The sequence below is a fragment of the Mauremys reevesii genome, linkage group 4 (assembly GCF_016161935.1).
Source record: "Mauremys reevesii isolate NIE-2019 linkage group 4, ASM1616193v1, whole genome shotgun sequence".
In the NCBI taxonomy this organism is placed as follows: Eukaryota; Metazoa; Chordata; order Testudines; family Geoemydidae; genus Mauremys; species Mauremys reevesii.
In genome coordinates this window covers 150,485,166-150,509,895 of record NC_052626.1, presented here as the reverse complement: position 1 = coordinate 150,509,895, position 24,730 = coordinate 150,485,166, and the positions used below count along the sequence as shown (strand labels likewise).

General features: G+C 69.5%; 3 protein-coding genes across 11 annotated transcripts; 1 reads left to right on the top strand and 2 right to left on the bottom strand.

The window, feature by feature from the left end:
* The first annotated feature begins 353 nt into the window (after positions 1-353).
* KCTD13 (potassium channel tetramerization domain containing 13) lies at positions 354-24,630 on the top strand. Of its 9 annotated transcripts, none has more exons than XM_039537675.1 (7): positions 354-375; positions 20,284-20,545; positions 20,698-20,867; positions 21,013-21,102; positions 21,266-21,318; positions 22,182-22,377; positions 22,902-24,630. In XM_039537675.1, exons 2-7 carry the CDS (start codon positions 20,290-20,292, stop codon positions 23,139-23,141), a joined length of 1,005 nt encoding a protein of 334 aa, XP_039393609.1. In that variant the 5' UTR covers positions 354-375; positions 20,284-20,289; the 3' UTR covers positions 23,142-24,630. The 9 variants fall into 9 exon arrangements, with proteins under 9 accessions (XP_039393609.1, XP_039393606.1, XP_039393605.1 ...); XM_039537672.1 differs by lacking the exon at positions 354-375 and adding an exon at positions 448-503; XM_039537671.1 differs by lacking the exon at positions 354-375 and adding an exon at positions 4,340-4,460.
* Positions 4,290-8,050, bottom strand: TMEM219 (transmembrane protein 219). Its single transcript, XM_039537677.1, has 6 exons — positions 7,937-8,050; positions 6,966-7,132; positions 6,186-6,399; positions 5,647-5,764; positions 5,451-5,565; positions 4,290-4,439 (listed from the first exon to the last, which is right to left on the bottom strand). The coding sequence occupies exons 2-6, from the start codon at positions 7,122-7,124 to the stop codon at positions 4,311-4,313; spliced, it is 735 nt and encodes a 244-aa protein (XP_039393611.1). The 5' UTR covers positions 7,125-7,132; positions 7,937-8,050; the 3' UTR covers positions 4,290-4,310.
* On the bottom strand, positions 10,183-14,278 carry LOC120404729. Its single transcript, XM_039537676.1, has 4 exons — positions 13,968-14,278; positions 11,914-12,618; positions 10,834-10,866; positions 10,183-10,488 (listed from the first exon to the last, which is right to left on the bottom strand). Exons 1-4 carry the CDS (start codon positions 14,104-14,106, stop codon positions 10,439-10,441), a joined length of 927 nt encoding a protein of 308 aa, XP_039393610.1. The 5' UTR covers positions 14,107-14,278; the 3' UTR covers positions 10,183-10,438.
* Positions 24,631-24,730: the final 100 nt, after the last annotated feature.

Genomic DNA, 24,730 nt, shown 5'->3' with positions numbered 1-24,730 from the left:
CTCTCCGCCGCGCCCGCCTCGGCCACCCGCCCCTCCTCCTCCCGCCCGCTCGCGGCTTCTCCCCGAATCCAAGATGGCGCCCAAGGCAGAGCCAAACCGGAACCAGGGCAGCGGGGCGCGGCGCGCATGCGCGGCTGGAGGGGCACCCGGGACCCCATGGGAGAGTAGGACGCATGCGCCAGCCTGGTGGCGCGCAGGAAGTAAAAGGGCGCATGCGCCAAACTGTCACGGAGGGGACGTGCGCGTACAGGGCACTTGGAGGAGTGACGCAGGCGTAATGGGGCTTTAATCAGGGAAAAGCGTGGCGCATGCGCAGAGGAAAGGCAAACTCCGCTATGGGGGAGAGGGCTCAAAGTAGGCGCGCGACAGGGCACAGTAAGCATGCGCAGGAGACGCCGCAGGAGCCTGCGCTAGTTACCGAGGGGACGACGTTCTGATTGGAGGGTTCTAATGGCCGTGGGCCCAATTGGCAGCGAGCACCACCCTCTTATCCCACCTATCCCGTATGTGGGGAGAGGGGCGTGGTCTAAGGGGCAGTGACACTGGATTGGACGAGGCCCAGGGGGGCGGGGTAGGGGTAGGGATAAGCCGGCTCAAGTAACTGTTCTGGGGTAGGAGGAGGAGGCTGGGGTAGTTCCGGGTGGGCGTGGCTAAAAGAAACAAGCGGCCTCGGAGGCCTTTGACGGGAAGCGCATTGTGATTGGCGCAGGGACCGTGGAAGGGGCGTGGCTCACGAGCAGTCGCTCCGCCCGCTGTTACCAGGGCAGGTTTGAGGCAGCGCCTGCGCAGAAAGGCCGGGGGGAGGGGGAAAGGCGGGAAAATGGAGACAGGAGCTCGAGTGGCCGTTAAACTGCCGCTGCCGAGTGCAGCGAGGGGGCGGGGCTAGGGTCTGCCCAGAGCCCCGTGTCGGGCCCCGCCCCCCGTGTCCTGCCCCCCCCGTGTCCTCCCAACCCCCCCGCGTCCTGCCCCCCGTGTCCTCCCAACCCCCGCGTCCTGCCCCCTGTGTCCTCCCAACCCCCGCGTCCTGCCCCCGTGTCCTCCCAACCCCCGCGTCCTGCCCCCCGTGTCCTCCCAACCCCCGTGCCCTGCCTCCCTCGTGTCCTCCCAACCCCGTGTCCTGGCCCCGTGTCCTCCCAACCCCCGCGTCCTGCCCCCGCGTCCTGCCCCCGTGTCCTCCCAAACCCCCGCGCCCTGCCCCCGTGTCCTCCCAACCCCACCGTGTCCTGCCCCGCGTCCTGCCCCCTGTGTCCTCCCAACCCCGCGTCCTGCCCCCGTGTCCTCCCAACCCCCGCGTCCTGCCCCCGTGTCCTCCCAACCCCCGCGTCCTGCCCCCGTGTCCTCCCAACCCCGTGCCCTGCCTCCCCTGTGTCCTCCCAACCCCGCGTCCTGCCCCCGTGTCCTCCCAACCCCCGCGCCCTGCCCCCGTGTCCTCCCAACCCCGCGTCCTGCCCCCGTGTCCTCCCAACCCCCCGTGTCCTGCCTCCCTCGTGTCCTCCCCACCCCCGCATCCTGCCCCCGTGTCCTCCCAACCCCGTGTCCTGCCTCCTCGTGTCCTCCCAACCCCCGTGTCCTGCCCCGTGTCCTCCCAACCCCCGCGCCCTGCCTCCCTGTGTCCTCCCAACCCCCCGCGTCCTGCCCCGTGTCCTCCCAACCCCCGTGTCCTGCCTCCTCGTGTCCTCCCAACCCCCGCGTCCTGCCCCCCGTGTCCTCCCAACCCCGTGTCCTGCCTCCTCGTGTCCTCCCAACCCCGTGTCCTGCCCCGTGTCCTCCCAACCCCGCGCCCTGCCCCGTGTCCTCCCAACCCCCGCGCCCTGCCCCCGTGTCCTCCCAACCCTCCCGTCCTGCCCCCTGTGTCCTCCCAACCCCCGTGTCCTGCCCCCGTGTCCTCCCAACCCCGCCTCCTGCCCCCGTGTCCTCCCAACCCCGCGTCCTGCCCCCGTGTCCTCCCAACCCCCGTCCTGCCTCCCTCGTGTCCTCCCAACCCCCGCGTCCTGCCCCTCGTGTCCTCCCAACCCCGTGTCCTGCGTCCCTCGTGTCCTCCCAACCCCCGCGTCCTGCCCCCCGTGTCCTCCCAACCCCGTGCCCTGCCTCCCTTGTGTCCTCCCAACCCCGCCCTGCCCCGTGTCCTGCCTCCCCGTGTCCTCCCAACCCCGCGTCCTGCCCCGTGTCCTCCCAACCCCGTGCCCTGCCTCCCGTGTCCTCCCAACCCCGCGTCCTGCCCCCGCGTCCTGCCCCGTGTCCTCCCAACCCCCGTGCCCTGCCTCCCCTGTGTCCTCCCAACCCCGCGTCCTGCCCCGTGTCCTCCCAACCCCGTGCCCTGCCTCCCCCGTGTCCTCCCAACCCCGCCCTGCCCCCGTGTCCTCCCAACCCCCGCGTCCTGCCCCCGTGTCCTCCCAACCCCGTGCCCTGCCTCCTGTGTCCTCCCAACCCCGTGTCCTGCCCCGTGTCCTCCCAACCCCGTGTCCTGCCCCGTGTCCTCCCAACCCCCGTGCCCTGCCCCCGTGTCCTCCCAACCCCCGTGTCCTGCCTCCCGCGTGTCCTCCCAACCCCATGCCCTGCCCCCGCGTCCTGCCCCGTGTCCTCCCAACCCCTGTGTCCTGCCCCCGTGTCCTCCCAACCCCGTGTCCTGCCTCCCGTGTCCTCCCAACCCCCATGCCCTGCCCCCGCGTCCTGCCCCGTGTCCTCCCAACCCCGTGTCCTGCCTCCCTCGTGTCCTCCCAACCCCCGTATCCTGCCCCCGTGTCCTCCCAACCCCCGCGTGCCCTGCCCCGTGTCCTCCCAACCCCCGCGTCCTGCCCCCGTGTCCTCCCAACCCCCGCGTCCTGCCCCCCGTGTCCTGCCTCCTCGTGTCCTCCCAACCCCCGCGTCCTGCCCCGTGTCCTGCCTCCCTCGTGTCCTCCCAACCCCGTGTCCTGCCTCCTCGTGTCCTCCCAACCGCCCCGTGTCCTGCCCCCCCGTGTCCTCCCAACCGCCCCGTGTCCTGCCTCCCTCGTGTCCTCCCAACCCCCCCGTGCCCTGCCCCCCCGTGTCCTCCCAAGCCCCCCGTGTCCTGCCTCCCTCGTGTCCTCCCAACCCCCCCGTGTCCTGCCTCCCTCGTGTCCTCCCAACCCCGTGTCCTGCCTCCTCGTGTCCTCCCAACCCCGCGTCCTGCCCCCGTGTGCCCTGCCCCCGTGTCCTCCCAACCCCGTGTCCTGCCCCGCGTCCTGCCCCCGTGTCCTCCCAACCCCCCGTCCTGCCCCTGCCACCCGCGTGCCCTGCCCCATGTCCTCCCAAGCCCCCCGTGTCCTGCCCCCGCCCTGCCCCCGTGTCCTCCCAACCCCACGTCCTGCCCCCGTGTCCTCCCAACCCCGTGTCCTGCCCCCCGTCTTCCCTGCCCCCGTGTCCTCCCAACCCCGTGTCCTGCCCCCGTGTCCTCCCAAACCCCCGCGTGCCCTGCCGCCCCGTGTCCTCCCAACCCCCCGTCCTGCCGCCCCGTGTCCTCCCAACCCCCGCGTCCTGCCCCGCTGTGTCCTCCCAACCCCCGTCCTGCCCCCGTGTCCTCCCAACCCTCCCGTGCCCTGCCCTCCGTGTCCTCCCAACCCCTCCATGTCCTCCTAACCCCTCCTGTGCCCTGGCCCCGTGTCCTCCCAACCCCACCCCGCGTCCTGCCCCCTGTGTCCTCCCAACCCCCGCGTGCCCTGCCCCCTGTGTCCTCCCAGCCCCGCGTCCTGCCCTCCGTGTCCTCCCAGCCCCCGTCCTGCCCCCGTGTCCTGCCCCCGTGTCCTCCCAACCCCCGCCCTGCCCCCGTGTCCTCCCAACCCCTCCCGCGTCCTGCCCCGTGTCCTCCCAACCCCGCGTCCTGCCCTCCGTGTCCTCCCAACCCCTCCCGTGCCCTGCCCTCAGTGTCCTCCCAACCTCCATGTCCTGCCCCGTGTCCTCCCAACCCCCGTGCCCTGCCTCCTCATGTCTTCCCAACCCCTGTGCCCTGCCCCACGTCCTCCCAGCCCTCCCATGCCCTGCCCCGTGTCTTTCCAACCTCCATGTGCTGCCCCGTGCCCTCCCAACCCACCCCATGCGGGCCCGCCCACCATGCCCTCCCAACCCCCGCATGCGGGCCTGCCCCCCGGCCCTCCCAACCACCCCACCCCATGTGGGGCCCCCCTGTGCCTCTCCATGCGGGACCCACCCCATGCCCTCCCAGCCCCACCCCACAGACCCAGGCGCACACAGGCCCAGTGTAACCCATTTATTGGCCGCAGACAGGCCCCCCGCGCCTGCCTCCCTGGGAGCGCCCCGGCCAGGATAAGTGGGTCCCAGCTGGCTCCCAGCCCCTAGAGCCGCCCCCTGGTGTCGTGGGGGGGCGGCAGGCACAGGCCGGCCATGCACAGCAGCAGGGCGCAGAGGCACAGCACGGTCAGGCCGGCCAGCAGGAGGCGCTGGCTGCACAGGCGGCGATCGTCCTGTGGGGAGTGACAGACGCAGTGAGTGGGGCTGCCCCCTTCCTCCATGGCATCCCCTGCCCCAGGCCTGCCTGCTCCCCCAGTGAGCTCACCCCTGCACTGGCAACCCACCCCCTGGGGGTAACCCCTGCATCGCCCTGCCCCATGAGATGGCTCCGCCCTTGCGGGGTAACCCCTCCGTCACCCCGCCCCTGGGACGGCTCCGCCCCTGCGGGGTACCCCCTCTGTCGCCTCGCCCCACGAGATGGCTCCGCCCCCTGCGGAGTAAGCCCTACGTCGCCCCGCCCCTGGGATGGCTCCGCCCCCTGCGGGGTAACCGCTCTGTCGCCCCGCCCCGGGACGGCTCCGCCCCCTGCGGGGTACCCCCTCTGTCACCCCGCCCCTGGGACGGCTCCGCTTCGCGGGTACTCCTCTGTCGCCCCGCCCCTGGGACGGTTTCTGCCCCTGCGGGTACCCTCCGTCACCTCGCTTCTGGGACGGCTCCGCCCCTGCAGGGTACCCTCTGTCGCCCGCCCTGGGACGCTCCGCCTTCTGCGGGTAAGCCTCCGCCGCCCGCCCTGGGACGTCCGCTTCGCGGGTAACCCCTCCGTCGCCCCGCCCCTGGGACGGCTCCGCCCCCTGCCGGGTACCCCCTCCGTCACCCCGCCCCTGGGACGGCTCCGCCCCCTGCGGGGTAAGCCCTCCGTCGCCCCGCCCCTGGGACGGCTCCGCCCCCTGCGGGGTACCCCCTCCGTCACCCCGCCCCTGGGACGGCTCCGCCCCCTGCGGGGTACCCCCTCTGTCGCCCCGCCCCTGGGACGGCTCCGCCCCCTGCGGGGTAAGCCCTCTGTCGCCCGCCCTGACGGCTCCGCCCCTGCGGGTAAGCCCTCCGCCGCCCGCCCTGGGACGGCTCCGCCTGCGGGTACCCTCCGCCGCCCGCCCTGGGACGGCTCCGCCCCCTGCGGGGTAAGCCCTCCGTCACCCCCCACACACATGGCTCATTCTGCCCGTGGGGGAAGCCCCGCCCCTTACCAGGCTCAGCATGGTGGCCAGAGTGGGGTCGGGCTGGTAGCGAGGTTGGTAGCAGGACCCCGGCTCCTCCTGGGGCTGGGCATCCAGATCCCCCATAATGCAGCGGGGAGGCGCCCTACAACCAGACCACATGGGGGGTGAGGGGTTCCTACAGCAGGCTCCTCTCCCCTCCCCTGCCCCGCCCCACCCGGCTCACCTGGTCTGGGGCAGCAGGGATGGGGGGCCTGCCAGGCTCAGGCAGCTGCCTTGGGGGCTGGGGCCGGGGGGCCACGGGGTGACGACCACCACGCGGATAGGCTGCTGGGGCGCCGGGCCTGTTGGGGGGAGTCAATGTGGCAGGTAAACATCCCCGGGGGGCACAGGGGGGAGAAGGGAACGGCCCCGGGGGAACAGCCCCCGGGGGGCAGGGCAGGGGGCGGGGACCGGCTCCAGGGGAGCAGCCCTGAGGGGCAAGGTGGGGAGAGGGGAACGGCCCCAGGGGGCAGGGTGGGGGAAGGGGACCGGCTCCAGGGGACCAGCCCTGGGGGGCAGGACGGGGGGAGGGGAACAGCCCCGGGGGACCAGCCCCAAGGGGGCACGGTGGGGGAAACGGCCCGGGAGGCATGGTGGGGAGGGGGAACGCCCACGGGGAGGGGACCAGCCCCTGGGGGGCAGGGTGGGGAGGGGGAACGGCCCCCGGGGGAGACGGGGGGGGGGAGAATGGCCGCTGGGGGGGACACAACAGCCCCCACTCACCCCCAAGTCCCAGCTGGTGGCTGGTGACCGTCAGGGCCAGGCGGGAGGTGTTGGGTTGCCCCCCCCCGGGGAGGTTGAAGGTCAGGCCCACCAAGACCGAGAGGGCTGGGGGGGCAGCCCTGGGGGTGGGGGCCGGAGTTGTTGGCCCCCCCCACGTCCCGTTGTCAGTGCAGAAGCTCAGGTGGCTCAGGGACTCCAGGAGCGAGTTCCAGTCCTGGGGGGGAAATCAGAGTGTGACCCCCCCATCCCCCACCTCCTCCGCCCCACTCTTTCACCCCCCTTTGCGCTCCCACCCCCTGTCCTGTCCCCCACTCCTCTCCTCTCCGCCCCCCTCGTCCCCCTCCAGCACTGCCCCGCCCCCTCCCTCCGCCCCCTCCAGCACTGCCCCGCCCCCTCCCTCGCCCCCTCCCTCCTCCAGCACTGCCCGCCCCTCCTCGCCCCCTCCCTCCTCCCTCCAGCACTGCCCCCGCCCCCTCCTCGCCCCCTCCTCCTTCCTCCAGCACTGCCCCGCCCCTCCTTCGCTCCTCCTCCTCCAGCACTGCCCTGCCCCCTTCCTCCTCCCCTCCAGCACTGCCCCTGCCTCCTTCGCCCCCTCCAGCACTGCCCCGCCCCTCCTTCGCCCCCTCCTCCCCCTCCAACATTGCGCCGACCCCTCCATCTCCCCTGCCCTCGTTCACCCCCTTTGCCCTCCCTGCCCTCAGTCCCATTCCACCCCCTCCATCCGTTTTGCCCCCACCCCTCTCTGCCCCCTCCCCGTATGTCTCCTCCCCCAGTGCTGACCTGGGTGATGTCAGCGTCCCTGACCTCGTGCGATTGGATGTAGGCGGCAAAGGCGGCAAAGGTGACAGCCAATGAGAAGAGGCAGAGGCAGAAACAGACGAGGGGCGGGCGACGCTCCAGGCAGAGGCCCAGGGAGCCCAGCAGGGGGCAGCTCTGCATGGCGAGGCCTGGGGGGCACATGGGGCTCAGTAGAGGGACCCCAGCACTGAGTGGGGGGCACAGCCGGGGGCGGGGCAGCGACTGGGGGAAGAGCTGGGGTGGGCAGGGGAGGAGGGGACCCAGGGCGACCCGCGCGGGGGGCAGGGTGGAGTGTCTGCCATGGGGGACGGCGGGGTGTGGGGCAGACAGGTGGATGGGGGGGGTGAGATAGATATAGATAGAGGGATGGATGGGAATGGACAAATAAATGGGGACGGCCGGCGGGGTGTGGGGCAGACGGATGCCTAGAGGGGGTGTATGGGGCCGGGGCAGACGGATGCCTAGAGGGGTGTATGGGGCCGGGGTGTGGGGCAGACGGATGCCTAGAGGGGTGTATGGGGCCGGGGCAGACGGATGCCTAGAGGGGGTGTATGGGGCCGGGGTGTGGGGCGGACGGATGCGTAGGGGAGGTTCCGGGGACACAGGTCTAAGGCAAAGCCCTGAGTGTCAGGCCTGTGCCTAAAAATTACCCCAGGGAGAGCGCACAGCTGGGGAGCATCCGGGGCAAGGGCGCACAGCTGGGGAGCATCGGGGGGGCGGGGCGCACAGCTGGGGAGCGTCCGGGGGGGGCGGGGCGCACAGCTGGGGAGCGTCCGGGGGGGGCGGGGCGCACAGCTGGGGAGCGTCCGGGGCGCACAGCTGGGGAGCGTCCGGGGGGGGGCGGGGCGCACAGCTGGGGAGCGTCCGGGGGGGCCGCACAGCTGGGGAGCATCGGGGGGGCGGGGCGCTCACCGGGCGCTCACCCCGGAGGGGAGGGGTGAGAGGCGCGGTACCTCCTCCCCCTAGGGGCTCCGCGGTCCCTTTAAGAAGCCGGAGGAGCCATTTCCTCTTCTGCAGGCGTGACCCTTTACGACAGCACCAATCTCCGTGACGTCCCCACAGCGCGGAGGCGCATGCGCTTTTCCTGGCCGTGACGTACCCCCAGCGGCCCCGCACTCATAGTGCAGTAAAGTTGGGTCCTCCACATCCGCACAGAGCGGCGGCGCGGTGACGCCAGGGCGACCATTTTCAAACTGGGCAAAAACTGCCCTTAAAGGGGGAAGCGGCCCGAGGACCGGACCGGCTGCATTAACCCGGGGCTGTTTGAACAGCTGCTGGGCCCCACCCCGCCCCCTGCAGCCCACCCTCCACACCTGCCCCAGTGATCACCCCACCCCCGCTAGTGCACCCCCACCCCAGTGTGCCTGTAATCACACCCCACCAGTGCACCCCTGTAACTGCCCCAGTGATCACCCCATCCCAAACCCACCCCCGGCCAGTGCACCCCCCACCCCCACCCCAGTGATCACCCCACCCCCCGCCAGTGCACCCCCACACCTGCCCCAGTGATCACCCCACCCCGCTAGTGCACCCCACACCCACCCCAGTGTGCCTGTAATCACACCCCACCAGTGCACCCTGTAACCGCCCAGTGATCACCCCATCCCAAACCCACCCCGGCCAGTGCACCCCACCCCACCCCAGTGATCACCCCACCCCAGTGATCACAGCGCCCCAAACCCAACCAACCCCGGCCAGTGCATCCCTATAACTGCCCCAGTGATCACCCCATCCCAAACCCACTCCCGGCCAGTTCACCCCCACCAATGATCACAGCACCCCAAGCCCAACCCACCCCTGGCTAGTGCACCCCACCCGCCCCAGTGTGCCTGTAATCACACCCCACCAGTGCACCCCTGTAACCGCCCCAGTGATCACCCCATCCCAAACCCACCCCCTGCCAGTGCACCCCCCACCCCCACCCCAGTGATCACCCCACCCCCCGCCAGTGCACCCCCACACCTGCCCCAGTGATCACCCCACCGCCACTAGTGCACCCCCACACCCACCCCAGTGTGCCTGTAATCACACCCCACCAGTGCACCCTGTAACCGCCCAGTGATCACCCCATCCCAAACCCACCCTGGCCAGTGCACCCCACCCCCACCCCAGTGATCACCCCACCCCTGCCAGTGCACCCCCACACCCCCACCAGTGATCACAGCGCCCCAAACCCAACCAACCCCGGCCAGTGCATCCCTATAACTGCCCCAGTGATCACCCCATCCCAAACCCACTCCCGGCCAGTTCACCCCACCCCGCTCCAGTGATCACCCCACCCCACCAGTGATCACAGCACCCCAAGCCCAACCCACCCCTGGCTAGTGCACCCCACCCGCCCCAGTGTGCCTGTAATCACCCCACCAGTGCACCCCTGTAACCGCCCAGTGATCACCCCATCCCAAACCTACCCCGGCCAGTGCACCCCCACCCCACGATCACCCCACCCCACGCCAGTGCACCCCACCCCTGCCCCAGTGATAACAGCGCCCCAAACCCAACCAACCCCCCGGCCAGTGCATCCCTATAACTGCCCCAGTGATCACCCTGCCCCAAACCCACCCCAGTGCACCCCTGTGATCACTCCACCCCCCTGCCCCATCTCCTGGCTCCTCTCTGAGCAATGCATCCCCCCAGGGGCTGCTGCCGTCTCCCTTCCCATCCCTCTGCCTCTGGGCCCCCGTCTCAGGCCTGCCCCAGAACCACTGGAAGAGACTCAGTGCCCCATGGGATTCCAGGGACCCCATCGCCTTGCTGGTAATACTACATCTCCCATGATACACCACAGAGGGGTGAGCCCTGTGCAGCATGGGCTATGTAGTCCAACCAGCAAGCCAGGTCAGCTAAACAATTCCCATCGGGCCCCAGGGCCTCCCAGGATGCACCACCTCCTTGATCCACATGCATCATGGGAGATGTAGTCCCACAGGCACAAGGGACTCTGACAGGTGGAGGCAGGGATGCATTATGGGGGATGTAGTTCCGCCCTCCAGCTCCCCATCTCCTCAGCCACATGGCACTAGCCCACCATGGGAGATGGAGTCTGGCCTGGGAACCCTGCCTAGGACATGCCATGGTGCATGATGGGATACGCAGTCCTAACCAAGCTGGTGACAGCTCCCACAATGCATTGTGGCAGCCTCCAGATGCCCCCCAGGGATCCAGCAGCCGCAGAGAGGGAAGAACCAGACAAATGGGGTGAATTTAAATAAATTCGTTTTGCCTTTAATCCGCGGCAGCCCCGAGCCGCAGCTCGCTGGGGACGGAACAACAAACCGGGACGAAGAGGGGAGACCAAAACCGTCGTCAAACCGGAACGGGGGGGCCAGGGGATAGACCCGGGGCTGGGCCTCCCCATGGATCCCACCGGCTCCACCGTGCTGGGGTGAGTCTGAGGCCAAGTCTTCGGGGGACTCCTGGCCCTCCCCCACCTGGCTCACAGCGACGGCCCCCATTTAACCCTTGCCGTCCAGGGGGTCAGCGTAGACCGTGACTCTGCTGGGAGCTGCCGGACAGGGAGGGCGGAAAACGGGGTTAGGGAGCTCACCATTCCACAGCACCCCCGAGACTGGGGGAGGGAGCCAGGAGTCCGGGCTGCATCCCCATGGTGCTCCCCCACCCCCGGTGCAGGGGAAGGGGACCCAGGTCCCTTCTATGCTCTCCCGTTTCGAACCAGCCAAGAAGCCCTTGTGCGCACAGAGGCGGGGGGGCCTGTGGCACTGCTGGCCACTGGGTGTTCTGCACACAGCTGGGCCCGGCACCACCCCACCCATCCCCGCAGCCAGGGGGGCTTGGGACGGTCAACGGGGGGGACCCCTGCAGAACCGGGGGGCACCAGGGACACCCTCACCTTGTCTGTGCAGCTTCCATATATGATCCCATGCTGGGGAGACAAGAGGAGGGAGGTTAGACCAGGAGAGTCAAACGCAGGCGCCCCCCCGACACTAGGGGGCAGCACCCCCAAGTCTGATCAGCCCCCCACCTTGCCCTCAAACACACACTGAGACCACAGAGTGACACACTTCAGCCCTCCCCTCCCACCCAGGGGTCGCTCTGTCACCACGCTGCCCCCAACTCAGTGCTTCTTGAAAGCCTACAGGTAGATTGCTCCCCCCCCCAGCCCCACGGTGCCCCTCACTCCCGACCCGCAGCCCCTGCTAGCCCAGCCCTGCCGGTGCCCCTCACTCCCGACCCGCAGCCCCTGCCAGCCCAGCCCTGCCCCCCGCAGCTCTGCCGGTGCCCCTCACTCCCGACCCGCAGCCCCCTGCCAGCTCAGCCCTGCCCCGCCCCAGCTCTGCCGGTGCCCCTCACTCCCGACCCGCAGCCCCTGCTAGCCCAGCCCTGCCGGTGCCCCTTACTCCCGACCCGCAGCCCCTGCCAGCCCAGCCCTGCCCCCCACAGCTCTGCTGGTGCCCCTCACTCCCGACCCGCAGCCCCTGCCAGCCCGGCCCTGCCCGTGCCCCTCACTCCCGACCCGCAGCCCCTGCCAGCCCAGCCCTGCCCCGCAGCTCTGCTGGTGCCCTCACTCCTGACCCGCAGCCCCTGCTAGCCCAACCCTGCCCCCAGCTCTGCCGGTGCCCCTCACTCCCGACCCGCAGCCCCTGCCAGCCCAGCCCTGCCCCCAGCTCTGCCCGTGCCCTCACTCCCGACCCGCAGCCCCTGCCAGCCCAGCCCTGCCCCCACCAGCTCTGCCGGTGCCCCTCACTCCCACCCGCAGCCCCTGCTAGCCCAGCCCTGCCCCCCGCAGCTCTGCTGGTGCCCCTCACTCCCGACCCGCAGCCCCTGCCAGCCCAGCCCTGGGCTCCCCCCCCCAGCCCTGCCGGTGCCCCTCACTCCCGACCCGCAGCCCCTGCCAGCCCAGCCCAGCGCCCCCCAGCTCGGCCGGTGCCCCTCACTCCCGACCCGCAGCCCCTGCCAGCCCAGCCCTCACCTTCCGCGTGATAGTCCCGCGCCTCCTCCCAGTCCTCGTGGCTCATGTGTTGCCAGCAGTCCCGGCTGTGCCCTGCGGCGGGCGCCGTTTGCTCCCGGCCGGGGGCCTGCCCGGCGCCCGGCTCGTTGATGAAGCACAGCCCCCACTGGTTCTGGAAGATGGCCCCCAGCTGCGGCTCGGCCGGCGGTGCCGGGGAGCCGTTGGGCAGCGGGCCGGCGGTGCGCAGGGCGGAGGCTGGCACCCGGGCTGGCTGGCGCTCCAGGTTCTCCTTCAGCTTGCTGGCGTAGCTGATCTTGGGCAGGGTGCGGGCGCGGCTGCTGTCCACGGGGAACGCCGGCGGCGGGCGGAACAGGGCCCACGGCTCCGGCGCCTTCTCGGCGTCCTGCGGGGCTTGGCCGGCGCGCTCCGGGCTGCGGGGGGGCTCAGGGAAGGGGCGCCGGCGGGCAGCCCAGCCCCCCCGCCCCTCTCCGGGGCCGTGCCCATTGGCGCTGGGCCCCCACTCCTTGACCCCGTGGCGGTAGCTCCGGCGGTGGCGGCGGAAGGGCCGGGGGTGGGGGTGGTAGCGGTGGGGGTAGCGGGGGGGGGCGGGCGGCCCCGCCTCGCGCTCCGACAGCTGCAGGTTGCGGATGTTGAGGGTGTTGGAGGGGCTCAGGGGGGCACCTCCCTCCGCAGCCTCCGGGCCGTGGCCGTTGGCCTCCCAGGTGCCTGCGGGAGCAGACGGCGGGTGAGCAGGACGCCTGGGTTCCAGGCTCGCCCTGTCCCACACCAAGCTTCAGGACTCCTGGGTTCCCCCCGCTTGAGAACCACCCCCGTCCCTCCATCCCCTCTTCCACCAGAACCCGGCACCCGCAGGCTGGGCACGGGGCACTGCCCGGCCTTGCGATGCGCCCACCTCCGGGGGCCTGGACAGCGCTTTGCCTCTGGCGCCGGCAGGAGGGAAGGGGGGAAGCCCTCCCCCTGCCCGTCCCCCCCAGGCTCCCTCTCCCCGCCCCCTCCCTCCCCCCCGGCTCCACCCACCCGTCCCAGCCTTCCCCCGGCTTCCCCTGCCCGCCCCGTCCTCCGGGGCTTCCGCCCATCCTGCCCCCTTCCCCCAGGCTCCTCCTGCCCATCTCCCCCGTCCCTCCCCCTGCCCGTCCTCCCCGGGCTCCCCTGCCCGCCCGGTCCTCCGGTGCTTCCCACCCATCCCTGCCCCTCCCCCGGCTCGCCCCACCGTCCCAGCCCTGCTTCCCCTGCCCGCCCCGTCCTCCGAGGCTTCCTGCCCATCACCCCCAGCCCCTCTGCCTGCCCCTTTCCTCCTCTCCTGGCTCCCTGCAGCACCTCCTGCCCATCCCCGCCCTTGGGTCCCACTGCCGATCCTCCCGCCCCCACGCTCACCGCGGCTCCCCTACCCATCCTCCCCTCCTTCCCAGGCTCCCACTGCCCATCCCTCACCCCCAGCTCCCTGCCCGTCCCTCCCCGCAGCACCCGCTGCCCATCCCTCCACAGGCTCCACAGGGAATTAGGGGGGGCTCAGCGGGGGATACGGGCATGGGAATTATGGGGGGCTCGGCGGTGGGGATACGGGCAGGGGCACACGGGGCTCAGCAGGGGATTATGGGGGCTCGGCAGTGGGGATACGGGCAGGGGCTCACGGGGCTCGGCTGGGGATTATGGGGGCTCGGCGGTGGGATATGGGCAGGGGGCACACGGGGCTTGGCAGGGAATTATGGGGCTCGGCGGTGGGGATACGGGCAGGGGCTCCGGGGCTCGGCAGGGATTATGGGGGCCTCGGCGGTGGGGATACGGGCAGGGGCTCGGCAGGGGATTATGGGGGGCTCGGCGGTGGGGATACGGGCACTCACGGGGGCTCGGCAGGGGATTATGGGGGGCTCGGCGGTGGGGATACGGGCAGGGGGCTCACGGGGGCTCGGCAGGGGATTATGGGGGGCTCAGCGGGGGATACTGGAATGGGGATTATGGGGGGCTCGGCGGTGGGGATCCGGGCAGGGGGCTCACGGGGGCTCGGCAGGGGATTATGGGGGACAATGGGGGTCCGGGGGGCTCGCCGTGGTTACCTGCTGGGAGGCGGTTGGTGAGGTTGTGCAGCTGCCCCTCCAGCCCCTCGGGTCGGCACTTCTCCTTCTTCAGCCCCAGCAGCCGCGGCTCTGGCTCGGGGTCGCGGTTCTCGTCTATCCCCAGCTCCAAATTCTGCATGGCCCCGCCCCACGCACCTGCCCTGCCGCGGAACTGCCCCACGGAGCCTGGGCAACCCCGGAGAGCCCCTGGCGCCCACAACACCGCCCCCTCCCCGCTACCCCTCGCGGGGAACTTAATACAACCCTGCCCCCCCGTGCACCCCCGAGAGCTCCCACCTCCCTATATACCTGACCCCCAGCACAGCCCCTGCCCCAGACCCCCGCCCCTAGACCCGCCCAGCAGAGCCCCCTGCTCCCCAGACCCCCGCCCCTAGACCCGCCCAGCAGAGCCCCTGCCCCGTGCTCCCAGACCCCCGCCCCTAGACCTGCCCAGCAGACCCCTGCCCCCCAGACCCGCCCAGCAGAGTCCCCGCCCCGTGCTCCCCAGACCCCGGCCCCTAGACCCGCCCAGCAGAGCCCCCGCCCCCAGAGCCCAGCTCCACCCCTCCAGCTGCCCTGGCCCCCGCCCCGCGCCGCTCGCTCCAGGCCCCGCGCGCTCCCAGGCGCCCGGCACATTCACCCTGGCCCCGCCACGTGATCGTCCCCCGACCCGGAACCCCCTCACTGCGTCACATGACCGCCCGGCGCCGAGCCAGGGCCCAGCCACGTGACCCGGCCGCCCGACCGAGCCTCAACTCCCTCCGTCATGTGAACGGCCCGAAATCATGTGATCCTTATTGTCCCGCCCCCCACACCAATCTGGTCACGTGACTCGCTCCTTTCCCCGGCCTCAACCACTGGATTTGCAGATACCGACAGAGCCCAAAGGCAGAGACCGGCGGTGCCCGGCAGCGCCCCCGCCCGCCCACTCCCCCTCCCCCTCCTCGCGCCCCCGCCCGCCCCCCTCCCCCGCCCCGGGCCCCCGCCCGCCTCCTCAGGCCCCCGCCCGCCCTGGCCCCCCTCGGCCGCCCCTCCACCTCCTCGCTCCCCTCCCCGCCCCGGGGCACCGCCTGCCCTCCTCGCGCCCCCGCCCGCCCCCTCCCCTCCTCGCGCCCCCGCCTGCCCCTCCTCCTCGGGGCACCGCCCTGCCCTGGGCCCCCGCCCGCCCTGGCCCCCTCCTCGGGGCACCGGCCGCCCTCCACCTCCTCGCTTCCCCGCCCTGGGCACTGCCCGCCCCTGCCCCTCCTCGGGGCACCGCCTGCCCCCTCCTCGCGTCCCCGCCCGCCCGGGGCACCGCCCGCCCCCTCCCCTCCTCGGGGCACCGCCTGCCCCTCCTCGCGCCCCCGCCCGCCCCTCCTCGGGGCACCGCCCGCCCTCCCCCGCGCCCCCGCCTGCCCCTCCCCCTCGGGCCACCGCCCGCCCCCTCCTGCCCTGGGCACCGCCGCCTCCCCTCCTCAGGGCACCGCCCGCCCCTGCTCGGGCCTCCCGCCCGCCCCGGCCCCGCTCCTCCTCGGGCACCGCCCGCCCCTCCTCCTCCTCCTCGCGCCCCCGCCTGCCCCTCCCCTCGGGCCACCGCCCGCCCCTCCTGCCCCAGGGCACCGCCTCTCCTCCTCAGGGCACCGCCCACCCCTCCTCGGGCCCCGCCCGCCCGCCTCCTCGGGGCACCGCCGCCTCCACCTCCTCGCCCTCCCGCCCGGGCACCGCCGCCCCGCTCCTCGGGCACCGCCTGCCTCCTCGCGCCCCCGCCCGCCCGGGCACCGCCTGCCTCTCGCGCCCCGCCCGCCTCTCCTCGGGCCCCCGCCCGCCCGCCCGCCCCTCCTCGGGCACCGCCCGCCTCCTCTCCCGCGCCCCGCCCGCCTCTCGGGCCACCGCCCGCCCCTCCTGCCCGGGCACCGCCGCCTCCTCCTCAGGGCACCGCCGCCTCTCGGGCCCCCGCCCGCCTGCCCCGCTCCTCCTCGGGCCCGCCGCCCCTCCTCGGGCACCGGCCGCCCCTCCACCTCTCGCTCCCCTCCCGCCCCTGGGCACCGCCGCCCCTGCCTCCTCGGGCACCGCCGCCCCTCTCGCGTCCCTGCCTGCCCTGGGCACCGCCCGCTCTCGCGCCCCGCCCGCCCCTCCCCACCTCGGGCCTCGCCCGCCTGCCCCGCTCCTCGGGCACCGCCCGCCTCTCCTCCTCGCGCCCGCCCGCTCTCCTCGGGCACCGCCCGCCCCTCCTGCCCGGGGCACCGCCGCCTCTCTCTCGCGCCCCGCCGCCCCTCCTCGGGCCACCGCCCGCCTCCTGCCCGGGGCACCGCCCCCTCTCTCCTCCTCTCGCCCGCCTCCGCCCGCCCCCCTCCTCGCCCCCGCCTCGCCCCGCCCCGCCCTCGCCTCGCGCCTCCGCCCCTCCTCGCCGCCTCGCACCCGCCTCTCGCCTCCCCCGCCCGGGCACCGCCGCCCTGCCCTCCTCCTGGCACTGCCTCCTCTCTCCTCCTCGCCGCCCGGCCACTGCCGCAGTGTCTGCCATCTCCTCCTTGGGCGACTGCTCACCCCTGGGCAGTGCCACAGTGTCCGTCGCCTCCTCTTTGGGTGACGGCTCGCCCCTGGGAATCACCGCAGTGTCCACCTCCTCCTCGGGCCACCGGGCGCTGCCCAGCAGTGCCCCGACCACTTGCCCCGGGGCACTGCCACAGTGTCCGCCTCCTCCTTGGACGACCGGGTGGTGCCCTCCGGCGACTGTCCCCGACTGCTCGCCCCAGGGCACTGCCGTATTTTCTGCTTCCTCCTTGGGTGACTGGGCGGTGCCCGCTGGCGTCTGCCCCCAATTGGTCGCCCAGGACAGCACTGTGTTGGCATCTGTCTTCTCCTTGGCTGACCGGGGCGGTATCACATTGGCACCTATCCCTGATTGGTTGCCCAAAACAGTGCTGCTTTGGCGTCTCTTACCTCATTGGTCAATTGTGCAGCACTACATTGACATCTGGTCCCTGATTGGTTGCCCAGGATTGCACTGTGTTGGCATCTGTCCTCTCATTGGCTGACCAGGGCAGTACCATGTTGGCATCTGTCACGGATTGTTCTGTGTTAGCCTCTGCCCTCTAATTGGGTAACTGATTTTCTCCATATTCTTGTCTGACCCCTGCCTGCTCACCCAGGATGACATTGGCTTGGTGTCGCTCCTCCCATTGATCAATTGACATCTCCCCTGATTGGTTGCTCAAGATGGTGGTGGTGGTACCATGATGGCATCCGTCCCTTGACTGGCTCATGATGCCACTGGGTTGGTATCTGTTACCTCAGTAACTAGGGGGGTTATGTTTGGGGGAGGGATAGCTCAGTGGTTTGAGCACTGGCCTGCTAAACCCACGGTTGTGAGTTCAATCCTTGAGGAGGCCACTTAGGGATGTGGGGCAAAAAATTGGTCCTGCTAGTGAAGGCAGGGGGCTGGACTCAATGACCTTTCAAGGTCCCTTCCAGTTCTAGGAGATTGGTCTATCTCCAATTATTTTTTATTTATTTATTTTGGTGTTGTGGTCCATCTCCTCAATAGGTGCCTGGAGCAGCTCTGCACTCATGTGTCTTCCCTAGGTCGGTGTTTCTTCCTGTCTTGAGCACTTGGAACAGCATCTGACTGATAACGGCAACTCTACATTGGCATCTGCCCCTGATTGGTCACTGAAGATGGTGGTGGGCTGGCATCTGTCCCCTCGCTGGATGTGGGAGCTGCTGACGGCAGCTGGCTGGCATCTCTCTCCTTGCTGGGCAGGGCCATTGACACCCAGTTGGCATCTATTTCCTCAATGGGCAGGGAAGCTATTGGTAGTGCCGCCGGGCTGCCATCTCTACTCTGACTGGGCAGGGCCATAATGCCCTGTTGGTGTCTCCCCCATGACTGGACACAGGGGATGTCGGCGGTGCCAGGCAGTATCTCTCCCCTCGGCAGCGCTGGGCTTGGCACCATCTCTCCCTTCAGTGTCTGTTCTCTGGGTCTGTCTCCCTCAGGCCGACATCTCTCTGCCCCGGGGCCGGTGTCTCTCTCAGTCCTGGGCCAAGCCAGGCCAGCGTCCCTCTGCCCCGGGCCGGGCCAGGCCATCATCTCTCTGCCCCAGGCCTGGCCGGGCGCCTCTCTGCGCCTCTGCCCCGGGCCGGCGCCTCTCTGCCCCGGCCGGGCCGGGCGCCTCTCTGCCGGCCGGGCCGGGCCGGGCGCTCTGCCCCGGCCGGGCCGGGCCGGCGCCTCTGCCCCGGGCCGGGCCGGGCTGGCCGGGCGCCTCTCTGCCCCGGCCGGGCCGGGCCGGCCGGCGCCTCTGCCCCGGCCGGGCCGGGCCGGGCCGGGCCGGGCTCTCTGCCCCGGCCGGGCCGGGCCGGGCCGGCGCCTCTGCCCCGGGCCGAGCCGGGCCGGCATCTCTCTGCCCCGGGCCGGGGTCTCTCTGCCCCGGGCCGGGCCGGTGTCTCTCTCTGCCCCGGGCCGGGGTCTCTCTCGGCCCGGCCGGGCCGGCGTCTCTCTGCCCGGCCGGGCCGGCGTTCTCTCTGCCCGGCCGGGCCGGCGTCTCTCTGCCCGGCCGGGCCGGCGTCTCTCTGCCCGGCCGGGCCGGGCGCTCTCTGCCCCGGCCGGGCTGGCCGGGCGTCTCTCTGCCCGGCCGGCCGGCGCTCTCTGCCCCTGGCCGAGCTGGCCGGCATCTCTGCCCTGGCCGGGCCGGCGTCTCTCTGCCCCGGGCCGGGCCGGCGTCTCTCTGCCCCGGGCCGGGCCGGCGTCTCTCTGCCCCGGGCCGGGCCGGCGTCTCTCTCTGCCCCGGGCCGGGCCGGGCCGGCGTCTCTCTCTGCCCCGGGCCGGGCCGGGCCGGCGTCTCTGCCCGGCCGGGCTGGCGTCTCTCTGGCCGGGCCGGGCCGGCGTTCTCTCTGCCCGGGCGGGCCGGCCGGGCCGGCGTCTCTGCCCCGGGCCGGGCCGGGCCGGCGTCTCTCTCTGCCCCGGGCCGGGCCGGGCCGGCGTCTCTCTCTGCCCCGGGCCGGCTCGGCGTGCGGCAGCGCCTGGTAGTGGGAGGCCGGCCTTGCGGGGGGTCACCCTGACTGGGGGTGTGGGGGCTGGGAGCTGCCTCCCTTCCCCTCAGCATGCGCCTTTGGCCGCCATTTTGTTCCTTCGCCCGCCCTGCCCCTACCTCGACCGCATTTGAAAAGCGCGCGCTACACGTGGGCAACGGTCCTAACGTTTGCGGACCGCAGGAAACAGAATGCGCATGCGTCGCACGAGACTCTGGCCGCTTTCCAAGTGTGGCAGCCCACTTGCGTTATGCGCATGCGCCCAGTGATAAGGTTTCCCGGCCTTCTCCCCTACCTTAAGAGCATGCGCACCATTCTCTCGAAGTCCTGATGATGTTATACGCATGCGCGCGCTCCCTGGCCTTATCCGCCGTGCTTTGCGTTCTGCACATGCGCAGGAGGCGGACCTTCGCGTCCGGAGACCTCCCCGCTCCTTTCCCCTGCCGCCCAGTTAATTGTTTTGCGCATGCGCTGACTCGGAAACGCAGCCACCGTCTTTCCCCTGCGCATGCGCATCAATGGACCCGCCTTCTAGGGGCGGGGCGCGGACGGGTACCCGGATCAACATGCCAGGCCCGGCGCGCATGCGTGGTGCGGGTCTCTCTGGCTGAGTGCGGCGAGGAACTGGCCTGGCGGGCGGCGCTGGGAGCTGGGTGGGGGGAGCAGGGAGGGGCCGGGCCTCGTCCCACCCCCCGCACGGGGCGGGCAGGGCAGGTGAGAGTGGCGGCGCGGGCCAGCGGTCAAAGGGCAGAGAGGGGGCGTGGCCGTGGGCAGAGGGTGAGGGTCAAAGGGCAGGGGGCGGGGCCGTGGGCAGAGGGTGAGGGTCAAAGGGCGGGGCCGTGGGCAGAGGGTGAGGGTCAAAGGGCAGAGATCTCCTAGGGCTAGGGGTCAGCCCCTGACCAGAGGGGCCGATTCTGCGGGGGAGGGGGTACACCCAGGTAAGGCCAGGAGTACAGCTGCACTGACAGCCGCGCGGTTGTGGGAGCTCACGTGGGGTCGCGTTACGCCACCGACGTAATAAAAGCAGCTCAACAAGCAGCCGTGCCGGTGTCAGGGGCAACTGTCTCCCACTGATGTAGCGCTGGGCACACAAGCATTTATGCCGACAAAACTTACATTGCTGGGGGTGGGTCTTTTCACACCCTTGAGCGACATAAGTGCTAGTGTAGACACGGCCTAACTGGGGTCGGGGGCAAATGTCACGTCAGCCAAGCTGGACACAGGGAGCATAAGTGGGGAGTGGGGTCCGGATATGGGGAGAGGATCTCAATTCATCCTCTTCCGCTTTTCCCATCCCTCCCTGCTGCAGGTGGAGATGTCGGCTGAGGCCACGACAGCCCCGCTCCCAGCCTCCGAGGCCTGCGCCCCCGTGGTGCCCACGCAGCACCAGCCTACAGGAGGAGCAGTGGGTGTGACCTTTGACCTAAAGCCCTTGAATCCCAGCAGCAAGTACGTGAAGTTGAACGTGGGGGGGTCCCTGCACTACACCACGGTGCAGACCCTCACCAAGCAGGACACCATGCTGAAGGCCATGTTCAGCGGGAGAATGGAAGTGCTCACTGACAGCGAAGGTACCTACCCTGCTCTCTGCAGCACCCCTGATGGGAGAGGCCGAGGCTGGAGTAGCCGGGAGCTCCCTCCATACCCAGGGCTCCAGCCCTACTCGCCACCGTGCCCTCTGCTGGGAGAGGCCCTACATCCTTTTGTCTCTTCCCCTCTTCAGGCTGGATCCTGATCGACCGCAGCGGGCGTCACTTCGGCACCATCCTCAACTACCTGCGGGATGGCTCTGTCTCGCTCCCCGAGTCGCAGCGGGAGCTGGAGGAGGTGCTGTCCGAGGCACGGTACTACCTCATCCAGGGCCTGGTGGAGGACTGCCAGCTCGCTCTGCAGGTAGGGACCCGGTGGGGGCTCTGGGATTCTCCTGCTGTGGGCGTAGGGACACCTGGGGGCAGGGCTATGCCATGGGGATGGGGTCACTAGGGGAGTCATGGTGACAGGAAGCTGCAGTGACCGTGCTGATCTCTGTTCGTCCTAGCAAAAGAGCGATGCCTATGACCCTCTGTGTCTCATTCCCATGGTGACATCCCCCAAGGAGGAGCAGCAGATCATCTCCAGCTGCTCCAAGGTGAGACAAGTGGGCAGGGCCTCCCTTGTTGGCCTTTCCAGCCCCCCCAGGATCACCCTCTGCGCTGGCACCTCCCTGCCTTCTCCCTCCCCTTTGGCACGAAGTTACGCTGAGCGACCGGTACGAATCCAGCCTCATTTCCTGTGTCTCGGTTTTTTTCCAGCCAGTGGTGAAATTGTTGCATAACAGAAGTAACAACAAGTATTCGTATACCAGGTAATCCAATGCTCCTGACCCATTCCCTGCAGCGCCCCCCTGCTGGGAGAGGCCGGGGCTGGAGTAGAAGTGAGCTCCCCCCAGCCCGTGCTCTTCCCCCTCCCCACAGCATCACCTGCTGGGAGAGGTGGGGGCTGGAGTCTTTGGGAGCTCCCCCCACAGCCAGTGCCTCTTCCCCTCCCCAGATCACCCCCTCCTGGGAGAGGCCGGGGCTGGAGAAGAAGTGAACTCCCCCCAGCCCGTGCCCCTCCCCCTCCCCCTAGCGCCCCCTGCTGGGAGAGGCTGGGGCTGGAGAAGAAGTGAGCTCCCCCCAGCCTGTGCCCCTCCCCCTCCCCACAGCGCCCCCTGCTGGGAGAGGCTGGGGCTGGAGAAGAAGTGAGCTCCCCCCAGCCTGTGCCCCTCCCACTCCCGACAGCACCCCCTGCTGGGAGAGGTGGGGGCTGGAGTCGTTGGGAGCTCCCCCCACAGCCAGTGCCTCTTCCCCTCCCCAGATCACCCCCTCCTGGGAGAGGCCGGGGCTGGAGAAGAAGTGAGCTCCCCCCAGCCTGTGCCCCTCCCCCTCCCCACAGCGCCCCCCAGCGGGGAGAGGCCCGGGGGGGAGAAGAAGTGATCTCCCCCCAGCCCGTGGCCCTCCCCCTCCCCCTAGCGCCCCCTGCTGGGAGAGGCCGGGGCTGGAGTAGAAGTGAGCTCCCCCCACTCCGTGCCCCACCCCCGCCCCAGATCACCTCCTCCTGGGAGAAGCTGGGGCTGAAGTAGCCAGGAGCTCCCATAGAGCCAGTGCTCCTGCCCCACTGCCCAGACCACCCCCTGCTGGGCTGGAGGACCAGGGAGCCCTCCCCACCCATAAAGTCTCTTCTCCGCAGTAACTCGGACGATAACCTGCTGAAGAACATTGAGCTGTTTGACAAGCTGGCGCTGCGCTTCAATGGGCGGGTCCTCTTCATCAAGGACGTGCTGGGGGACGAGATCTGCTGCTGGTCCTTCTATGGGCAGGGCCGCAAAATCGCCGAGGTCTGTTGCACCTCCATCGTCTACGCCACCGAGAAGAAGCAGACCAAGGTACCCCGGGCCCTTACAATGTTAGCACATGGTTCCTAAGCAGTGTGGGTGGCCTCCCTCTATCTGCTGTCACATGGACTCTTGGTATGATCCAGCCCCCCTTGTCACCTTCACATTTGGTATGATCCAATGCTATCAGAGCAGTCCCCTCTTCTCTAGTCATATGCACACTTGATATGGTCCAACATCATGTGGGTACCCCCCTGCATCAGACTGTCACTTGGTATAGTCCTAGGCCATGTGGGTGGTCCTCTCTCCTTGGTCACATGGGCACTTGGTATGGTCCAATGCCACCAGCTGGTTCCCCCCATCTGTGGTTTTATTTGGTATGTTCCATGGGTAGCCCACTATACTTGGTATATTCCAAGACAACATGTGACTTTTCTCTCCCCCTCCCCACCTCCATGCTTGGTAGCTTCCAAGGTCACATGGGCACTTGCTGGTGGGATTCTTTGAAGCTGTGGGGGGCGTGGCTTGTAAAGCAGCCCCGCCCCTAGGCCCAGCCTGACCTCTGACCCCCACAGGTGGAGTTCCCCGAGGCCCGGATCTTCGAGGAGACCCTGAACATTCTGATCTACGAGACCCCGCGGGTCCCCGACAAGGCGCTCCTGGAAGCCACGGGCGGGGCAGCCGGAGGAGGGGGCGGCCCGCACCGGGCTGACGAGGAGGATGGGCGGGAGCACCGGGTCCGGCGCATCCATGTCAGGCGCCACATCATGCATGACGAGCGCCCCCACGGCCACCAAGCCGTCTTCAAGGACTGAGCCTTCGCCGCCCCCACGGCCCCATGCAGGTGCCAAACGGCGGGGGTGGGGCGCCCCTTCCCTCTGCCACACCCCCGCTGCCTCTCTGACCTTTCTGGGGTCTCCCTTGACCCCCTCCGCTCTTTGGGAGCTCTCTGCCTTGTGGCCTCTGACCTTTGACCCCTTTCGTCTCAGATTCGACTCTCCTGCAGTAGAGACCTGGGTAACTCCCTGGACTGCGCAGGGGAGAGGAACATGGGAGGCGGCTCCTGGGAGACCCCTCCTGCTTCTTAATTAATCACCTTGGCACCAACACCCGTGTTTAACGAGCCTAATTCCTTTGCTTTTGTGGGTGTGTGGAATGCCTGGTCTGTCCCCCATCCCACTCCACCCTGGTTAGACACCTGTGGCTCTAACCCAGCCCGGCACTGCAGGTCAGGCCGGGATCAGTCACCCACTGCCCCCAGGGGGCGGGAGACAGCAGGGAGGCCAGTGCTGGCTTATTATGCGCTATGGGGGTGCTGGCTGAGTGGGGAGCTGCCAGCTAGTCCAGCCCCTCCCGGCGGGGGGCGCTGTGGGGTGCGGGGAGCTCCTGGCTACTCCAGCCCGGCCTCGCCCAGCAGGGGCGCTGTGGGGAGTTCTGGCAGTGGGAGTTTTGCTGCCTGTCCCACCCTCCCTTCCTTCTGGGGGTGGGGGAGTGACCCCCACTTACCAGCCTCAAAACTCTCCTTTCCTTGTTACACTCATGATATGTTCCAACCCACCAGACTTCACATCCCTTTTCTACAAATGACATGGCATGACCCTAACCTTCCTACTCCGCCCCCCTACTGTCCTTTACCACATACATGGAATTTACCTTTCCCCCCAAAAATACACGATGCTTCTTACCAACATCGGCTAAAACACATGGTACGCGCCAACCTACTGGGCCCATCCGCTTCCCCGCAAAATACAATGGAACGCACCACTCTTCTCTCCCCCGGCCAAATACAGTGGAATGCTCCACTCCCCTTCCAACCTCCCAATAAAATGGGAGGTACCGATTCCCCCCAATAAAATTTTACTCAATCACCCAATATAAATTGGTACTTTCCAATCTCCTCCCGCTACAAACTACAATGGGATATTCCAACCTGCCTCCAAATAATACAATGGAGTGTTCCAAGCCCCACCCCTCAAAATAAAATGGGACGTTCCAGTCTCCCTGTTAAATGAGATGTTCTAGTCCCCTTCTCTTATAAAATATAATGGGATGCTTTTTGCCCCAAAGAAAATGGGCTGTTCCAAACCTCACCCCCCCCTAAAAATACAGTGGGATGCTCCAACCCCCTCCCAAATAAATTGGGATGGTCCAAACCTCACTCCCCCCACAGAAAAGGCAAAGGGGGAGAGGTGGGGGCCCCATTCCCCCCCCACGTACCGGCCCTCGCTCCCTGTTATTGTCATGTTTGTATAATTTATTTTAACGGGGTTTTTGCTTTTCTATTAAATTATTGTAATAAAGATTCTTGGGAAACGTCGTCTCCTGGCCCAGCCCCACCACCACCACTGGGGGGGCCCTGGGGTCGGCTGGGAACCGGCGCCCCCTAGAGGGGAGAGGCCCCGGG

Bases quoted from the DNA above. Each gene is read 5' to 3' on its own strand.
- LOC120404729 (XM_039537676.1), bottom strand. From the start codon at position 14,106: ATGCAGAATTTGGAGCTGGGGATAGACGAGAACCGCGACCCCGAGCCA. The intron at 12,619-13,967 runs GTAACCACGGCG...CTGCTCCCGCAG, and splicing joins CACCAACCGCCTCCCAGCAG to GCACCTGGGAGGCCAACGGC. The intron at 10,867-11,913 runs GTGAGGGCTGGG...TTGTCTCCCCAG, and splicing joins GCGGGACTATCACGCGGAAG to CATGGGATCATATATGGAAG.
- TMEM219 (XM_039537677.1), bottom strand. From the start codon at position 7,124: ATGCAGAGCTGCCCCCTGCTGGGCTCCCTGGGCCTCTGCCTGGAGCGT. The intron at 6,400-6,965 runs GTCAGCACTGGG...TTTCCCCCCCAG, and splicing joins GGGACGCTGACATCACCCAG to GACTGGAACTCGCTCCTGGA. The intron at 5,765-6,185 runs GTGAGTGGGGGC...TCCCCCCAACAG, and splicing joins CCACCAGCTGGGACTTGGGG to GCCCGGCGCCCCAGCAGCCT.
- KCTD13 (XM_039537667.1), top strand. From the start codon at position 19,365: ATGCGCAGGAGGCGGACCTTCGCGTCCGGAGACCTCCCCGCTCCTTTC. The intron at 21,103-21,265 runs GTGAGACAAGTG...GTTTTTTTCCAG, and splicing joins TCATCTCCAGCTGCTCCAAG to CCAGTGGTGAAATTGTTGCA. The intron at 21,319-22,181 runs GTAATCCAATGC...TCTTCTCCGCAG, and splicing joins AACAAGTATTCGTATACCAG to TAACTCGGACGATAACCTGC.